At 43.8% G+C, this 15,513-nt stretch overlaps 2 protein-coding genes across 3 annotated transcripts; one reads left to right on the top strand and one right to left on the bottom strand.

The window, feature by feature from the left end:
• Window positions 1–4,616: 4,616 nt before the first annotated feature.
• Window positions 4,617–8,715, top strand: LOC101771995 (UDP-glucuronic acid decarboxylase 2). The gene is made up of 6 exons (XM_004962265.4): window positions 4,617–5,428; window positions 6,434–6,581; window positions 7,472–7,551; window positions 7,648–7,731; window positions 7,837–7,911; window positions 8,114–8,715. Exons 1-6 carry the CDS (start codon window positions 4,790–4,792, stop codon window positions 8,429–8,431), a joined length of 1,344 nt encoding a protein of 447 aa, XP_004962322.1. The 5' UTR covers window positions 4,617–4,789; the 3' UTR covers window positions 8,432–8,715.
• Window positions 8,716–8,762: 47 nt separating this feature from the next.
• On the bottom strand, window positions 8,763–14,562 carry LOC101771318 (caffeoylshikimate esterase). Of its 2 annotated transcripts, XM_004962263.4 has the most exons (8): window positions 14,292–14,562; window positions 13,945–14,038; window positions 13,659–13,691; window positions 10,716–10,862; window positions 10,291–10,421; window positions 10,078–10,215; window positions 9,866–9,964; window positions 8,763–9,343 (listed from the first exon to the last, which is right to left on the bottom strand). In XM_004962263.4, the coding sequence occupies exons 1-8, from the start codon at window positions 14,310–14,312 to the stop codon at window positions 8,936–8,938; spliced, it is 1,071 nt and encodes a 356-aa protein (XP_004962320.1). In that variant the 5' UTR covers window positions 14,313–14,562; the 3' UTR covers window positions 8,763–8,935. The 2 variants fall into 2 exon arrangements, with proteins under 2 accessions (XP_004962320.1, XP_012700245.1); XM_012844791.2 differs by lacking the exons at window positions 13,659–13,691; window positions 13,945–14,038; window positions 14,292–14,562 and adding an exon at window positions 13,523–13,655.
• Between the last annotated feature and the right edge of the window lie 951 nt (window positions 14,563–15,513).

Here is a 15,513-nt window from a genome sequence, read left to right on the forward strand (position 1 = left end):
AGAGCTTTGTTAAATAGTTTTGTTAGAGAGAAGTGATTCTCTATTGATTCAGTGAAGTGATTCTATGAAATGAACTAAGAGGTTGGGAGTTTAAAAAAATAGCTTCCTAATTCTGTGAAGCTAGTTTTCATTTTGATTTTAAGAGTTTATGCTAGAGAATCAAAGAGTCACAGAATCACTTCTCCTAGAGAATCAGAATCAGATGGAACTCTACCAAACTGGCCCTAACTTTTGCTGCTCGTGAAAATTAAGATGCCAAAATACATGTATAAACACATATGCAGTAATAGTACTGTATGGTTTACCAGTCTTAAAAGGAAGTTTTTTAGAAGTTTTATGTCATATTATCAATTTTTCTGACTTGACAAAGTAGTTATGAGAGAAAATAGAGGAGTTTCATCGTACGAGACATGTCGCTGAGTTCTTAATCTTGATTATTGGCCTTAGTTCGTGTATATCCCACGAATCAAAAAGTCATTCGCGGCTTTTGTCCACGTTACCCAATCCCCGCTATTGATCGGTTGACCCAGCATGGTGAATTTAAATAAAGAAGGGCCCACCGGGCAGAATCCTACCTTTTGTCGATGACGGATGGTCTAGATACACCCCACTAAATTTTAGCACTTGTCACATCAGATGTTTGGATGTTAATTAGAAATATTAAACATAGGCTAATTATAAAACTAATTGCACAGATGGAGTCCAATTCGTGAGATGAATCTATTAAGCCTAATTAGTCTATGATTTGACAAGTGATGCTACAGTAACCATTTGCTAATGACGGATTAATTAGGCTTAATAGATTTATCTTGCGAATTAGCACAGGGTTCTGCAATTAGTTTTATAATTAGCTCATGTTTAATCCTCAAAAATCTGAACATCCAATATGACACTGCTAAAGTTTAGTATAGATGGTCAGGTCCGTCACGTACTCCAGCTAACTACTAGCTACTCCCAGAGTCCAGCGCGCGCGCGCACACGAACCAAGACGAGGGAGACCGAATTGACCGGCAGCGGATGGGAACGCGGTTGCCCTTTCCACTTCTGTTATGGCCTGCCTGCTGCATGGTAGAGGAGTACGAGAAGAGGATATACGGAGACAAAAGAGCATTCAGCGTGCAAGGGAAGAGCCGTCGCCGTCCCTCGTCAGCGGCGGCGGCTTCCGCGAAGGCGTCGTGCAGGGAAGGATGATGCGGCGGCGGTGGTGGTGGTGGAATGGATCCAGCTCCAGCCTGCAAGGCTGCAACGGCAACCGACCGAGTCCAACGTTGCCGGAAAAATAAACGCATTAAAAACGCCAATAATGGAAGGCAAGCAAGCGCGGGACACGCGAGCCGGAATAAGTCCACGTGCCCACGTGCCGGCCCAAGCACCTGCGCACCGCGACGCGCGCGCCGGGGCGGGCCCGTCGTACAGTGGCTCCCTCTGTGGTGCCGGTTCTCCTCCCTGGGATCCTCACACACACAGACGCTCAACACCGCAGAGAAGAGGAGGGACGAACTTGTTGCTGCCTTGCTGGGTGTTCGGGATAACCTATCACATCGGATGTTCGGATACTCGGATACTAATTAGGAGGACTAAATATAAACTAATTATAAAACTAATTGTAGAACCCCTAGGCTAAATCACGAGACGAATCTATTAAGCCTAATTAATCCATCATTAGTGAATGGTTACTGTAGCACCACATTGTTAAATCATGGACTAATTAGGCTTAATAGATTCGTCTCGCGATTTAGCCTAAGAGTTGTGTAATTAGTTTTGTAATTAGTCTAGGTTTAATACTTCTAATTAGTGTCCAAACATTCGATGTGACGGGGGCTAAAATTTAACCCCCTCCTCCCAAACACCCCATGATTTCACGTGAATAACGCGGATTTCCCTTTGTAGGCTTTGCTTCGTAGGATTTGAGGCCTGGCAGATTTTTTTTTGAAATAGATGGCCTGGCAAATTTCGGGAGAGGAATCTACCTGGGATTCCGAAGGAGGACCAATATATTGTAGTAGTGCCTATTGCTTGCTGTCGATTCAAATTATTTGCGGCATGCGAAAAAGCAACGTGAATATTAAGTATACAGTTATTTCCTCTAGATGCTTCCTAAGCTGATTCTCTATTGAATTCATGAGCTCTGTCAAACAATTTTTTAGAGAGAAATGATTCTCGCTGATTCTGTGAAGTGATTCTCTGAAATGAACTAAGAGGTTGGGAGCTGGAAAAAGTTCCTTCTCTTGATTCTGTGAAGTGATTCTCTATCCTAATTTTAAGAGTTTATACTAGATAATCAAAGAGAATCACTTTCAGCTACATAATCACTTCTCTAAAAGAATTAGCTTCCATGAAGAATCAGATCAGATGGAACTTCACCAAACAGATCCTTGATTATCCTTCACGGAACTCCTGCTCCGTCGATCCTTGTGATATCTTAAAAGAAAATTTTACTTATTTCAACTCTTCTTAGACTTAACCCGTATATTCTTTCCGTAATAAGCAACATGCCTATTAACAACAACAATTTTATGGTTGCTTCTCTTTCTCTATGTACTTTTCAATAGAATCCGCCAAAAACTCTCTTGTTTATAGACAAGTTGGTTGAACAAAGCTCGGAATGGGATCGAAAAGCGAGACATAGAATGGTATGCATTCCGTTCATTTTCAAGTTTTTCGCAGGCTGCTACCCTCAACTTAACTACCTGCAAATACTGAACTGTGCAATTCAACGGTTATCTATCCTCCCCTAAATTTAGTAGACAACTCTTGTGCATGCAGATCACCTTGTTCATCATCCTCATTTCAGATAAGTTAGACAGATGAACAACGCCTATTTCTCCGTCTGTCCTAAAATATAAGTATTTAAAAGTTTTTATTTAAATCAAATTATCTTTTTTGACTAAGGTTATGTAAAAGTAATAAAATTACTATATCAAATTAATATTATTGGATCTATTGAGATTCCATATTTTACTTCTTTGGTGTGGTAGATGTTGATAATCTTATATAGTATAAGTTTGGTCAAATCTATATAACTGAACTTAGAACAAATCTACAAATGTTATATTCTAGGATGGAGTACATCTTGAATTTCCGGCATACATTTTATAAAACAAAAAGATTTATACTACATTTAAAGACCAAGAGAGCTATATATTTTTATCATAATTGAACGTTCACCTATCGAAGCATTTTTTTTCCATTTAGAGACCTACCTAAATCTTTCAGTAACAATACTTTTTTTCTATCAAGTATTTGGAAGATTATGGTGAAATTTCTAAGAAAGTGTTTTTGGTTAGAACTACACATAATGAGGAATATCATAAAAAATACCGCATTTACCTCGATTAGGCATAGCTAGATATCTATGATTACCTTACACTCATTTCACCAAGGAGCAAGTATAGATTTCATTTGCTTACGTGACACCCATCGAAAAATCAATCACTACTCACCACCTTCCATGGGCAACCTACCCTATGTTCTCATGGCCACCTTCTCAACGTTGGACCCCATAGCTAGCTAGACTTGCACAAACCCTAAGAAGATGCTAGGCATCTAGCTTGAGAAAAAGCCCTAGCCACCTTCCATTTCCGTTAGCTGGAGTTATGGTTGATTTGAACAATGCCATAGGCAACTTCTGATTATTAGAAGCTGTAAGAGAACTTATGTTTGAAAAACACTTGTAAGGTTAAAAGGGGTTTTCAAATACCCACCCGAAAGCTACTTCCTTACAGTCTAATACCTACAAATTTATATGTGTTTTATATTACCCTACATATACCTTTTTTGAGTACCTGATGCAACTATCGTCTAGCCTTCGGTGTTGCACGACTAATCTCATGTACCATGAGGAGTTGCAAGAAATGCTCCATGTATAAACAATTCCAGCAATTATACTAAAATTCATCTGAGTAGAAAGAAGCACGTTGTGCAATGATCAATTGCAAACCTAATTACTCTTTTGCAAGCTTATTTGGGACAAGTCAAATCACCATCTATGCTGTAGTGAAAGATTTTACCTCCTCATTAATAGGTCCTAAAATTTCTTAGCTGGCTTATTTTTTTATGGAGGAAGTATACCACAATTACATAGTTTAGTAATAATAAGGCGTATGAGATACTATAAACATTTGATACCATAAGGTATTAGACTAAGTGACTTGTATACATTTATAGAAACCCTTAACTCCATGTGTGCTTCTACTATTCATGCTCATATTCTACTTGCCGTGACACCGTTATTTATGTCCACATTCCATTTGCCGTGCACTGTTACGAAAGTATGTACATCTCTGCCTCAGTACAAATTTTGAGCCAAACCCCACCTAAAATTCCAAACATAGTCGCAATCCGTGGCGCATGCGGCATGTCCCCACCGTCGGTCCAGCTACGGAGAGTCGGAGATAGCCACCGACGAGCCCCACCCGCGGTTGTTGTCTAGAGTCTCGACTGGCTGACACGCACGCCACGGCGCACATGCCACGGCGGCTTCCCTTCCGCACCTGATCACACACACACACCCCGGCCAGTCAAACCCTCCCGTCCGCCACTCGCAATCGCGCCCCACCCACCCGAAGACTCCATCCCCCGCCGCCCACCGCGGATCCAACGGCCCAGGTCCCCGGCTCCCTCCTCCGGCGAGCCACCGCTCCCCCGCCCATAAATACCTCGGCTCCTGCCGCGGCCACCGCTGCCACCCCCGCCCGCCCTGTCCGAATCGCGCCCGGTCCCGGCCACGTTCCCTAGGAGTTTCGCCGAGCGGGGGGCGCCTAGATTTGCTACTACGAGGGAAGGGGGGATGGCGTCCGAGCTCACCTACCGCGGCGGCGGGGCGTCCCCGGTCGCCGGCGCCGGCGCCAGCTCGGGGGGCTACTCCGCGAAGCCGTCCAAGCCGCTCGCGTGGCTGCCCCGCGCCGCGCGCTACGCCGCCGCCGAGCACCGCCCCGTCTTCGCGCTCGCCGGGATGCTCATCGCCGCCGCCGTCATCACCATCGCGTCCCCGTCCACCTCCTCATCCACCGGCGCCGCCGTCGCCTCCTACTCCTCCTCCAACAGCCACCACAACAGCAACCCGCTCGCCCGCTTCTCCGTCGAGCCGGCGCACCACCGCGACCTGGCGTCCACGAGGCACTTCGTGGGCGGCAAGGTCCCGCTGGGCCTCAAGCGCAAGGCGCTGCGCGTGCTCGTCACCGGCGGCGCCGGCTTCGTCGGGAGCCACCTCGTGGACCGCCTCCTCGAGCGCGGCGACAGCGTCATCGTCGTCGACAACCTCTTCACGGGCCGCAAGGACAACGTCGTGCACCACTTCGGCAACCCCAACTTCGAGATGATCCGACACGACGTCGTCGAGCCCATCCTGCTCGAGGTCGACCAGATCTACCACCTCGCGTGCCCGGCGTCACCCGTCCACTACAAGTACAACCCCGTCAAGACAATCATATCCTTTCGCCATGAATTCCTTACGCTCCGTTCCTTTCGTTCATGATGATTCATTGATGCTTGGATCGCGATCGCGTCTTTTTTTTTCTTTTCGTGCCAAACAAAAGGATTTTATTGTTCTTGGATTTTTGCGTGGTTGAGATTTGATTTCTAGTATATTGCTTTTTGCTGGGGGAATTTGTTCGTTTTACGCGGGTTTATCAGTTACTCCCGCAATGCATCTGGCGAGCACTGATTTAATACCTTCCTGAGATTCCGTTTCCGTCCCTGAAATAGGAATATGGGACGGAAGGGGAATTTGTCCGAGCTCGGGATTTGTGCCACGTTTTGCAGTGAATTTTGGAGTTTTCTGCTCAATTGAAGGAAAGCACAGGCAGAGCTTGGCCGTTTCAGATCTCTGTCTGCTACGCTGCCGTATGATAAAAATCCGTTCTTTTCGTTCACGGACGAAGACTTTTCTTCTCTTCGTTTGCATCTCTGAATCTGGCGTCAAATGTTCAGTTAAACTAAGATAATTGAGATAAAAACTCAAGATCTCGAGTGCTCAGATCATTTCTTTATCCAAACCATTTATTTTTTGCATTAAAGAAACAGGGTTTTGTCTCCTTCTGAATGCTAACTGCATTTTCGGCGCGTTTGAAATAGGAAAAAGTACTAGCAATAGTTGCTGTTGGGATCCATTTTACTTTGCTTCATGATCTGTTAATGGAAGCAGAAAGTAAGCGCAAGTTGTGTCTGGATCTGGGTTAGTTGGAGTTTGCTTATTTCTGACATAAAGGGTGCATTTCAACAACACAAAAGTTGAGAATGGCTTTTGCCCTTTCCACTTTCCAAGCGACTTTGCTTACTGTTCACTTCACGAAACTTCCTTGTGCTTTTACTTGTTTTGCAATTGATTGAGGAGTAACAATGTCGTAAAGTCAAAAGGGTGACTGATCCAGTGTTTTGCCTGTAATTACTTTCCGGATATGGTTTGTGTTAGCCTTAACCTTTGTGATGGCACAAGACCAATGTGGTTGGAACACTCAACATGCTTGGATTGGCGAAGAGGATCAATGCCAGGTTCCTCCTCACCAGCACCAGCGAGGTCTATGGTGATCCCCTCCAGCACCCCCAGGTGGAGACTTACTGGGGCAATGTCAATCCCATCGGTAATAACTATTTCTATACTCTGTTAAATTAATTCCTTGTTGACGCTTGATGTTTTGTGTTTTGTTTGGGATCTAGCATGATGAGGTTCGCTTGTTGTTAGTTGGATCATGCATATGGCAACAAATAGCCGGATCTTTGCTTTTAGCGGGGAACCGGGAGCCGTGAAATGAATGATCTCTCATGCGCATTCCTTCTTTGTCATGGTTTTGTATTTCATTTGAGAGAGTACTGCAGGGTTGTCCTGAACCTTGTTACTCAGCAGCAATTTAGTGATATGGTTTGGGAATGAACTAACCTAGAAAAAGGGTGGGAGAGATGCCATTTGGACAATTTTACTGTTGCAAAGAGGAAAGCTCCGCGTTGCCAGATCTTTGCTCTTCTTTTTTACCCCAAGCAGTAGAAAGCAGAAATGAGCCTTATTCAGTAAATAGTGATGTGATGGTCCCGACTTGAAGCATACTGTTGCATGAAAGAAGTCTTGTATAAGCAATAGACAGAGAGGAATCTTGGGATCTTACCCTCTGGAGATGCTGGCTACGGAATCTTAGCTGCGTGTGCTCTTGCATGCTTTGATTCTTTTTGGTGGAAAGGGTCAATGTTGGTAGGTGGAATTTTCTCCAAGAGGGCCACTTTGTGGATCCCTTTTCAATAGAGCAAGAGGGGAACACAACTATACTTCGCCAATTAGGCCTAACCAAACATCTACCAACCAAGGCACCTAAAATAATCAAGAGAGCAGACCACAGAAATGATGGAAGTTTGTTGAGCACTTGAACTATTTACGTAGTATTTGTTGGCTGTTGGATACTGTTTGGATGCTTTACTAAGTAGGGAAGGTCTTAGCTGCTCTTTGTGAGTTTTACTGATGGGTATTATTTCTGGATAACAGGTGTCAGGAGCTGTTACGACGAGGGTAAGCGTACTGCTGAAACATTGACCATGGACTACCACCGTGGTGCCAACCTTGAGGTAATTTGCCATCAAATTGTTGGTTTAGTTGGTTGGAATTCCATTTCATCTGTGTGGAAATAGATGTTCATCTTGGTGATTTCTTGCTGTTTCCAGGTTAGGATTGCACGTATCTTCAACACATATGGCCCTCGCATGTGCATTGATGATGGCCGTGTTGTCAGCAACTTTGTTGCTCAGGTAATACAAGAACTATTGTTATTATACTAGTTACAGGACCCAAAATATTTTACAGTTGATCTTGTTGCATGGAAAAATTGACTATATGCAATTATGTGGCTACAGGCCCTGAGGAAGGAGCCATTGACGGTTTATGGTGATGGTAAGCAAACCAGGAGCTTCCAATACGTTTCTGATCTGGTAAGTCTATTTCTACTCCCAACATTATCAGATTATTGAAAAAAGACTTGGTAGAACAATAGTCGCAAGTTTGGCTTTCTAGTGGATTAGCCCACTGTTGAAAGAAGTGGGCTGGTTGAATTATTTGTAACAAGAAACTATGGTACGGTTAGTAATACAGCATGCCATTGCATTCGTTGTGCTGATTTGGGTCTTCTCCCAGGTTGAGGGTCTGATGAAGCTGATGGAAGGTGAGCACATTGGCCCATTCAACCTTGGAAACCCCGGCGAGTTCACCATGCTTGAGCTTGCCAAGGTTGTTCAGGACACTATTGACCCGAATGCACGGATTGAGTTCCGTCAAAACACCCAGGACGACCCACACAAGCGCAAGCCTGACATCAGCCGCGCCAAGGAGCTCCTCGGGTGGGAGCCGAAGATCCCCCTCCGCGAGGGACTTCCCCTCATGGTCACTGACTTCCGGAAGCGCATCTTCGGCGACCAAGACAGTGCCGCCACCACCGGAAACCAGCAAGGTTAGGACGAAGGAGCATGAGACTCAGGAAAATTTTGGTGGCCTGCTTCTAGCTGCTTGGTTACTCTCCTTACTGACAAAGCTATGGCCGCGTAGTTCATTGGGAATGTGTTACTGAAATACCTTGGTTGCTGCTGTAATGCTATTCTTTTTTCCTGTAATTGTTTTCAGTTCTCTCAGTCATCAGCTATACAAAAAAATGTCAGTTGAATTGTTGGAGATAAACCTGGATGATCTAATTCTTTGTTGAGAGCATAGCATTATAAGATATAAATCACATGTTTTTGCAAGTGTATGCCCTGCTTTGATGTGTCTAGTTCTTTTGTTGAGATGCAGATGATGACTCTCCTGAACTCAGAAACTACTCTGAAACAAACAGCAGTTCTGGTGATGCAACAAGATTTTATTGAGCATCAAGTTCAGTACACTGTTTACATCACCATCAGACCTGTTTCTTATGCCATGTACAGTTCATAGTGAACAACAGATCAATGGAAGTGTTTTTTCTATCTACATCCTACATTGCTGCTGGTGTGGTCGGCCACCTAGTCCACAGAGGAAGCTGCCGCGCCGTTGAGGCCGGCCTTGTGCCGGCACCGGACCCTCTGTGCCACCGCTGCTGGCGACGCGGGTGATTTTCGTGGGCGCCACCTGGTGGAACATCTCGGGCTCAGATGGAGGCCTTACCCGCTCTTCAGGTTTCCAATGGCGACTCCGCTCATCAAGCCACGCAACAATGTCGGAGAACACTAGCTCCACATTCTCATCGGGCTCACCGGCGGTGAGGCCGTGCCACATCCCTGGGTAGAGCTTGATGGTCTTGTCAGTGCTGGCTGCCCTCTCATACAGGGCTCGGCTGACCTCTGGGTCGGTCACCATGTCGGCCTCGCCGTGCAGGATGAAGAATGGCATCCTCACCTGGTGGAAACATAGCAAGAAATTCAAGGACAGCCAACAGTAGTCACATCTCTGGATTGACAGAGCTAACCCATCTTATGGAAACAAATCGGTTTGAAGGGGGTTTTGCTTATTTTTAGCACATGTCACATCGAATGTTTAAATACTAATTAGGAGTATTAAATGTAGACGATTTACAAAACCTATTACACAGATGGAGGCTAAACGACGAGACGAATCTATTAAGCCTAATTAGTCCATGATTTGACAATGTGCTGCTACAGTAAACATTTGCTAATGATGGATTAATTAGACTTAATAGATTCGTCTCGTCATTTTGCTACAGTAAACATTTGCTAATGATGGATTAATTAGGCTTAATAGATTCGCCTCGTCGTTTAGTCTCCATTTGCGCAATTAGTTTTATAATTAACTCATATTTAGTTCTCCTAATTAGCCTCCGAATATTCGATGTGACACGGACTAAACTTTAGCTCAAGGAACCAAACACCCCCCCGAAAAATTTAGTCTAGGTTATAGTACCTCTGACAGGCTATCTTCCACATCCATGCTGGTTCTGAGCAGCTCCAGTGCTGTCTTAAGCCGGGGCTTGTCCTGGTAGATGAGCTTGTTCTTCCTGATCTGCAAATGGTTGCACGAGAACTCAATTCAGGGACAGTCTCAATCTTCCTAATGTTTCAGATCACCAATGGTTGTTCCGCAAACAATAATTCAGAAAGTTCATGTTTACTGACCTTTTCGCGCTTCACAGGGTCCTTGAACGCAGAGTCGATGACGTCTTTGGTGGGGACTATCTTCCACTTCGGGATGATCTCTTCCACCTGCGTCAGGAGGGTGATCACGACGGGGTGTGGTTTCACTTTCTCTGATATCTGCAGTTTTGCGGACAACCCACACCTCAGCAACCAAGCAATCATAGTTCATGGCAGTTCAGTATGATACGGCACCTTGCACATTGGCGCTACAAGGACTGCACCGTCCCAGAAGATCGGATCCTTCCTGTGCAGCAGTAGAGCCACGGCTCCTCCCATGGACTCGCCGTACAAGAATCGGCTTTTGTTTCTGTAATCCTCCATGGCTGCAAAAGAGTTTACCCAATGTTTCCCATGAATTAGTAGACTTCAAATTGTGCTGTGCCAAACTGAGTTTTTTAAAAGAATTATGCCAAACTTAGCTATTATCTAAGTAGAGAATGATATATCTAGAACGAAATGAAACTTTGTAAACTCTTAAACTATATACTTGTGATGACATTTTTCAATTGAGTTCAAAGTTGCGGCGGCAATTGAAGTAAAAGTCAGTAATGCTAGAAATTTGTTAGAAACTTTTTAAGCTTTTGCAGTTAAAGAGAATGCTAGAAATATGTTTTTACCACAGATGGACTTGAAGAACCTGTCGCAGTCAGCCACAAGATTTTCAAACTTCTGGATGTAGCACCTGGCACCCATGGACTTGCCGTGGCCCTCATAATCAATCCCAAACACACCATACCCTGCTGTGGCAAGCTTGATCCCACATGCTGCCAGTAACCAATGTTCCCCACCATTAGACATGGCATCATGCCATCCAACATTTTTAAGTGAAAGTAGTCAGGCAGCAGTGATTCATGAACATCAATGATCAATAGTCAATAGATCATATTTTGAACGGAAAAAAATTGATCAGTTTGACACTGACAGTATTTTGAACATGAAACACCACAGAATTTCACATATCCTGATACATGATATGGAATTGGAAGTATGATCCTCTTATGTCTGTCATAAAATTCTAGTATAAACAAATCAAGCTTCGAGCACATTAATTGCTCAGTGTTTGGAATGTGGATACATTATGATGTTTACCTTGGTTCGTTCAAAAATGATGTATACTTTCACCAGGTTAATAAGCTAGTAAGCCGTTTTGTACACGACTAACTTGTTAAGTTCTGAGAGTTCAGGCCGGGTCCCAAGTTACATTCAAGAATCGTATGGGACCTATGGCATTGCCAAAGGATATGAATAAATAGGTTCGAGTAATATGTTTGGGCTACATGTGCTACACCTGCAACTGCAACCCCCGGTTCAATAAAGCTTCATGTTACAAAACTAGCTGCCAAGTGAACCTTACATGGGGACCAATTGGTGTCAGTTCTAATTAGTATAAAAGTGTCTTGTTTCTATGCACCTGTTCTATTGCGAACCCAAACCCCTGACTGGAACAGCGTGTTTCAGAGGATCCACTGGCCACCTGCTTGATGGTCCATGGAAATATAGAATAAAAGTGGCTTAATTTGGTGAAATATTGATTCAGACATGAAGCCCCACAATCTTTTGGTCACTGTACACACGCAACAGACAACTAGCTTTTCCGTAATCAGAAGCGACGATGTACAAGTCTCAGCAATGCAAGGATAGTGATGGATGGATTCTGGGGTTTGAAATTTGTGAAGTTGACGTAAGGTAAGAGAGATCATGAAGAAAGGACCACGTCAACATTTAAAAACGAGATGCCTGTTTATTGAAGTGATCAGGGAAACAAAGGCTGTTGGATGGTAGCTCACTAGTCTAAATTGTTCTTGCCTTTCTTTTGAGCACGAAAGCGACTTGCATTGAAAACAAAGGCAGATAATAATGGGTTCCTATTTCTAGATCAAAATTATGACCAAGCATGTGTCATGCGTACCCCGTACCTTATCCAGTTCCGTAACACCGAAAGTAAATTGATGCAGCATTGCAAACTGCATAAGTCTATAACTATCAAAATGAAACCTTCAATTTTCTCTTTGCAGAAGAACTAGAAACCAGAACAGCTTCAAGCATAAGCAGGACCAAAGATTCGAGATGTTTATGTCATCTATGTTTATTTGGATTATATAGAACGTAGGTTTATTTTTACAGATCCGAATCATGAAAACTCTAAAGGAAACATTCTAGTTCGTACTTACTGAAACTTCATGTGAGCCAAATTATACCAAGAATATCGGTAAGGCTTCTAAGACAGGCAATAACTGTGGCAGGAGCCTAAAATTATATCTCAATATTGTATAATTAACTGTCACTTCATTGTTGCGTGGCTTTGACTACTTGAAAAAAATATTAGAGGTAAATAACTCAAAGGTGTCACGTTGCCATCATCAGACTTCTTTATAAAATGTATCTCCCCATTGTGGTTAAACAAAAACACACCACAAGTGCTACAAGCCAGAGGAGTATCGATAACTACCACCTAACTTTCTTTACTATATTTTTTGTGGAGTTCTTCGAAATTTAACACAGGGTAAAATCCTGAGCAGGTTTAGCAGCACTTTTAACTCGTATCTACAAAGAGACCAAAGATGGAAAACAAAAGTAGATAAAAAATTCTTACAATTGGGGAAAGTGCTCTGAATCAGAACCTATCCGACAAGGTATCATGAGCAAATTTAGGGATGTTGACAGTGGGTGCCCATGTTTCCAGAAATATGGGTGTATGCATACCATTTAGTAGACAGCAGCTCCTTTAATAGAAGCCTGCTCACTCCTAGAATCGTAGCAGCAACTAATATCATCACATTAAATAGTTCAGTTCATCCAAGAACTACAGCTACTTCTAGCGATTTCTTATCATTTCAGTTCTTATCGGCGTTCATAGTTTCAATCATACCCCTTTCTGAAAGCACAAAACAACCTCTATACTTGGAGAATTTACTAAAGAGCACAAAGTGGTTTCATGCTTTTTGGGTGCTCATTAACAACTCCTAGTGTCTCATTCTCTTTTTTCTACCCGCTCCGCGTCTGTTCTAGACGTCTTCTAACGTTCTGTCTTTTACTATCATTTACACTATGTCGCCGACAATAAATTCAAAAAAGCCTTACTTCTGGACTGCCCACGAATCCTAAGGCCAGGAAGAGTGTGTACTTGCAATGCTCTTTGGCCCCTGCTAGTAGTTTTATTCTAGATGACACATGAAGATGGATAATTCTACCAACATGTCGGGGCAAATGCTTTAGGTGCTTGGAAAGAAGACGGTTTGGTTGTGTCCCATGCTATTCCCGTGCTTGGCTAACTGGTAAAATTAACGCGTACTGCACATCTAGAAGAGTTTATTAGTCTAAATGGTACTAGAACCATTTCTGATAGATAAGCATGAATGTCAAGTCTTGGAGATGATGCAAGATAAAAAGAAGCAAAGTTAAATCCGATATATGCTAGACGCACCAAGAGTTAGTGAAACTGAGACATCGTTTCGCTTTTTCAACCAATCATGCATGACCTGATGATCCTCTTTGGTTTGCGCACCGATAAGGAAAGAGCATGAGAAAATGGCGGCATGAGCACGAGAGCTGGAGCGCACCTCTCATGAAGTCGCTGCACTCCATTCCGTAACCTGAAGCAAATGAACACACAAGCAGGAAGAGAAAATTAAAGGTCAATATCTATCCATGAATAAACCACTCAAAGAAATGTTCGATCAAACCCCTTTTGCTTTGATGATTCTACTAGTACGAAAACTGAACATAACAAACAACGCATTCTTGCGTTGGTGACTTTAGCCAAAACAATAAGATTCAGAGCTTATTAGAACGCGTTGGACAAGAGCTGATGGTCAGAGGAATCCAAGTGTATCGATGGGCACTTACCATGGCAGAGGAAGACGAGCGCCTTGGGCGAGGAGGACGCCGGCAGCCAGCCGCACGTGAAGAGCTGCACGCCCCGCGGATTCCTCACGTACTCCTGCGCGCGGCAGACATCGTCGACGAGGCGACCATCAGACGATGCTCGATCAAGAAGACCGTCAGAGAGGGAATAATCATCGAACAGGAGCGCAGGAAGCAATTAATTGAGGAAGAACCTAGCAGACTTAATGACGAGCAACAAACGCTTCGTTTTTGGAGCTAGACAAGGAAACCAGATTGAAACGCCATCGACGCAATCCGACCAAAGAGCAAGAACAGAGAAAAGGAAAAAAGAAGCCGACTTTGCTCACCTCATGGTATTGTACGTCCATCTTCAGAATCAGCTAATCCGTAACGCCTTCCCGAACCAGAGCTCGGTGGAAGAAGAATCAACTATACGCAGGGAGCAATGTTAGAGAGAGCACCTGCATGTGCAGAAAGAGGGAGGCGATCGAGCAGGCAGGCGAGGGGACAGGGAGGAGGAGGAGGAGGAGGAGGAGGACGAAGCGGTGGGAGACGGGGAAGCGTGTGGAGGAGGCGCAACACGTGCCGTATGAACACGGTGCGGCTGGGTATAGGGCTATAGGCAGGGCCCAGGGGAGGCGAGGCGGGACGTGGCTGAAGGGATCGCCAGATCCTCTGCGGTCAGCGCTGGCCTCAGCCGTTGCGTTGCGGTTGCGGGAAGAACAGAGCAGAGCACCACCCTCTCTGCAACGGTAATACGGGGTGGGTAGTAGGTGGTGTTCGCCGATCTGATCTGGTCAATCATCTGGCATCATCGCCATCTACCTTCTCTTCTCTGGATGCAGGACTGTTGGAATAGTTTATGGCTTGAGAAACAGATGAGAATGAGATGGCGATTATCTTGGCTTATTTTAGTGCTGTACTGTTGGAGATCGTTGCTGCAACGGGAAACGGCATGCCAAGTAAAGCGTTTTTGCAGCTGGTGGTCTAGCCTTGCAGAGAAGTTGTGGGAGTTTAAAAAGTGCTTCTAATAGAATCAGCAACGGTTAGGTGATATTTCTGGAAAAAATATTGTTATACATCTCTTTTTTATTGTAACATGTTAGAATTTATATGGTAAGAAAGAGTCGGAATTAACCTAAACTATGATATGACAAATTACAACTCTAATTACGGCACTTGTATCTACCAAATGTTAGTTGTGATTTGCAGCTTAAGCTTTTAGTTTCTATTGCCATACATGGGGCTCATGTACTTTGTTAAGTTGAACATACTAATACTCCAACGATCTTACCTTACTTCCTTTATTGTTATATGGTCCGACGCATTTGAACATAGAGTAAGACTCGTGTAGATTTTAGAGCGTTGATTATATCTAATCCATATGTATGGGAAGGGAAAATATTCTTTCTGGTATTCCTAATGGTCATCTTAAATCATTCCCTGCATATACATGATACTAGAACATGACTATTTGCAGTTTTTTTTTGTTTCAAAACACATTTGCTAAGAAAGGCAATTGCATGCATATAAATGTTTTTCTTTCGGCTGTTCTTTTGCAAATTTACG

The sequence above is a fragment of the Setaria italica genome, chromosome III (genome assembly GCF_000263155.2).
Source record: "Setaria italica strain Yugu1 chromosome III, Setaria_italica_v2.0, whole genome shotgun sequence".
Taxonomy (NCBI): domain Eukaryota; kingdom Viridiplantae; phylum Streptophyta; class Magnoliopsida; order Poales; family Poaceae; genus Setaria; species Setaria italica.

Excerpts from the sequence above, each read along its gene's own strand:
- LOC101771995 (XM_004962265.4), top strand. The coding sequence starts at position 4,790 with ATGGCGTCCGAGCTCACCTACCGCGGCGGCGGGGCGTCCCCGGTCGCC. Across the intron at positions 5,429-6,433 it reads ACAACCCCGTCAAGACAATC|AAGACCAATGTGGTTGGAAC; the intron begins ATATCCTTTCGC and ends TTGTGATGGCAC. Across the intron at positions 7,912-8,113 it reads TCCAATACGTTTCTGATCTG|GTTGAGGGTCTGATGAAGCT; the intron begins GTAAGTCTATTT and ends GTCTTCTCCCAG.
- LOC101771318 (XM_004962263.4), bottom strand. The coding sequence starts at position 14,312 with ATGGACGTACAATACCATGAG. Across the intron at positions 10,863-13,658 it reads GTGCAGCGACTTCATGAGAG|CATGTGGGATCAAGCTTGCC; the intron begins GTGCGCTCCAGC and ends GGTTACTGGCAG. Across the intron at positions 9,965-10,077 it reads ACCCTGTGAAGCGCGAAAAG|ATCAGGAAGAACAAGCTCAT; the intron begins GTCAGTAAACAT and ends AACCATTTGCAG.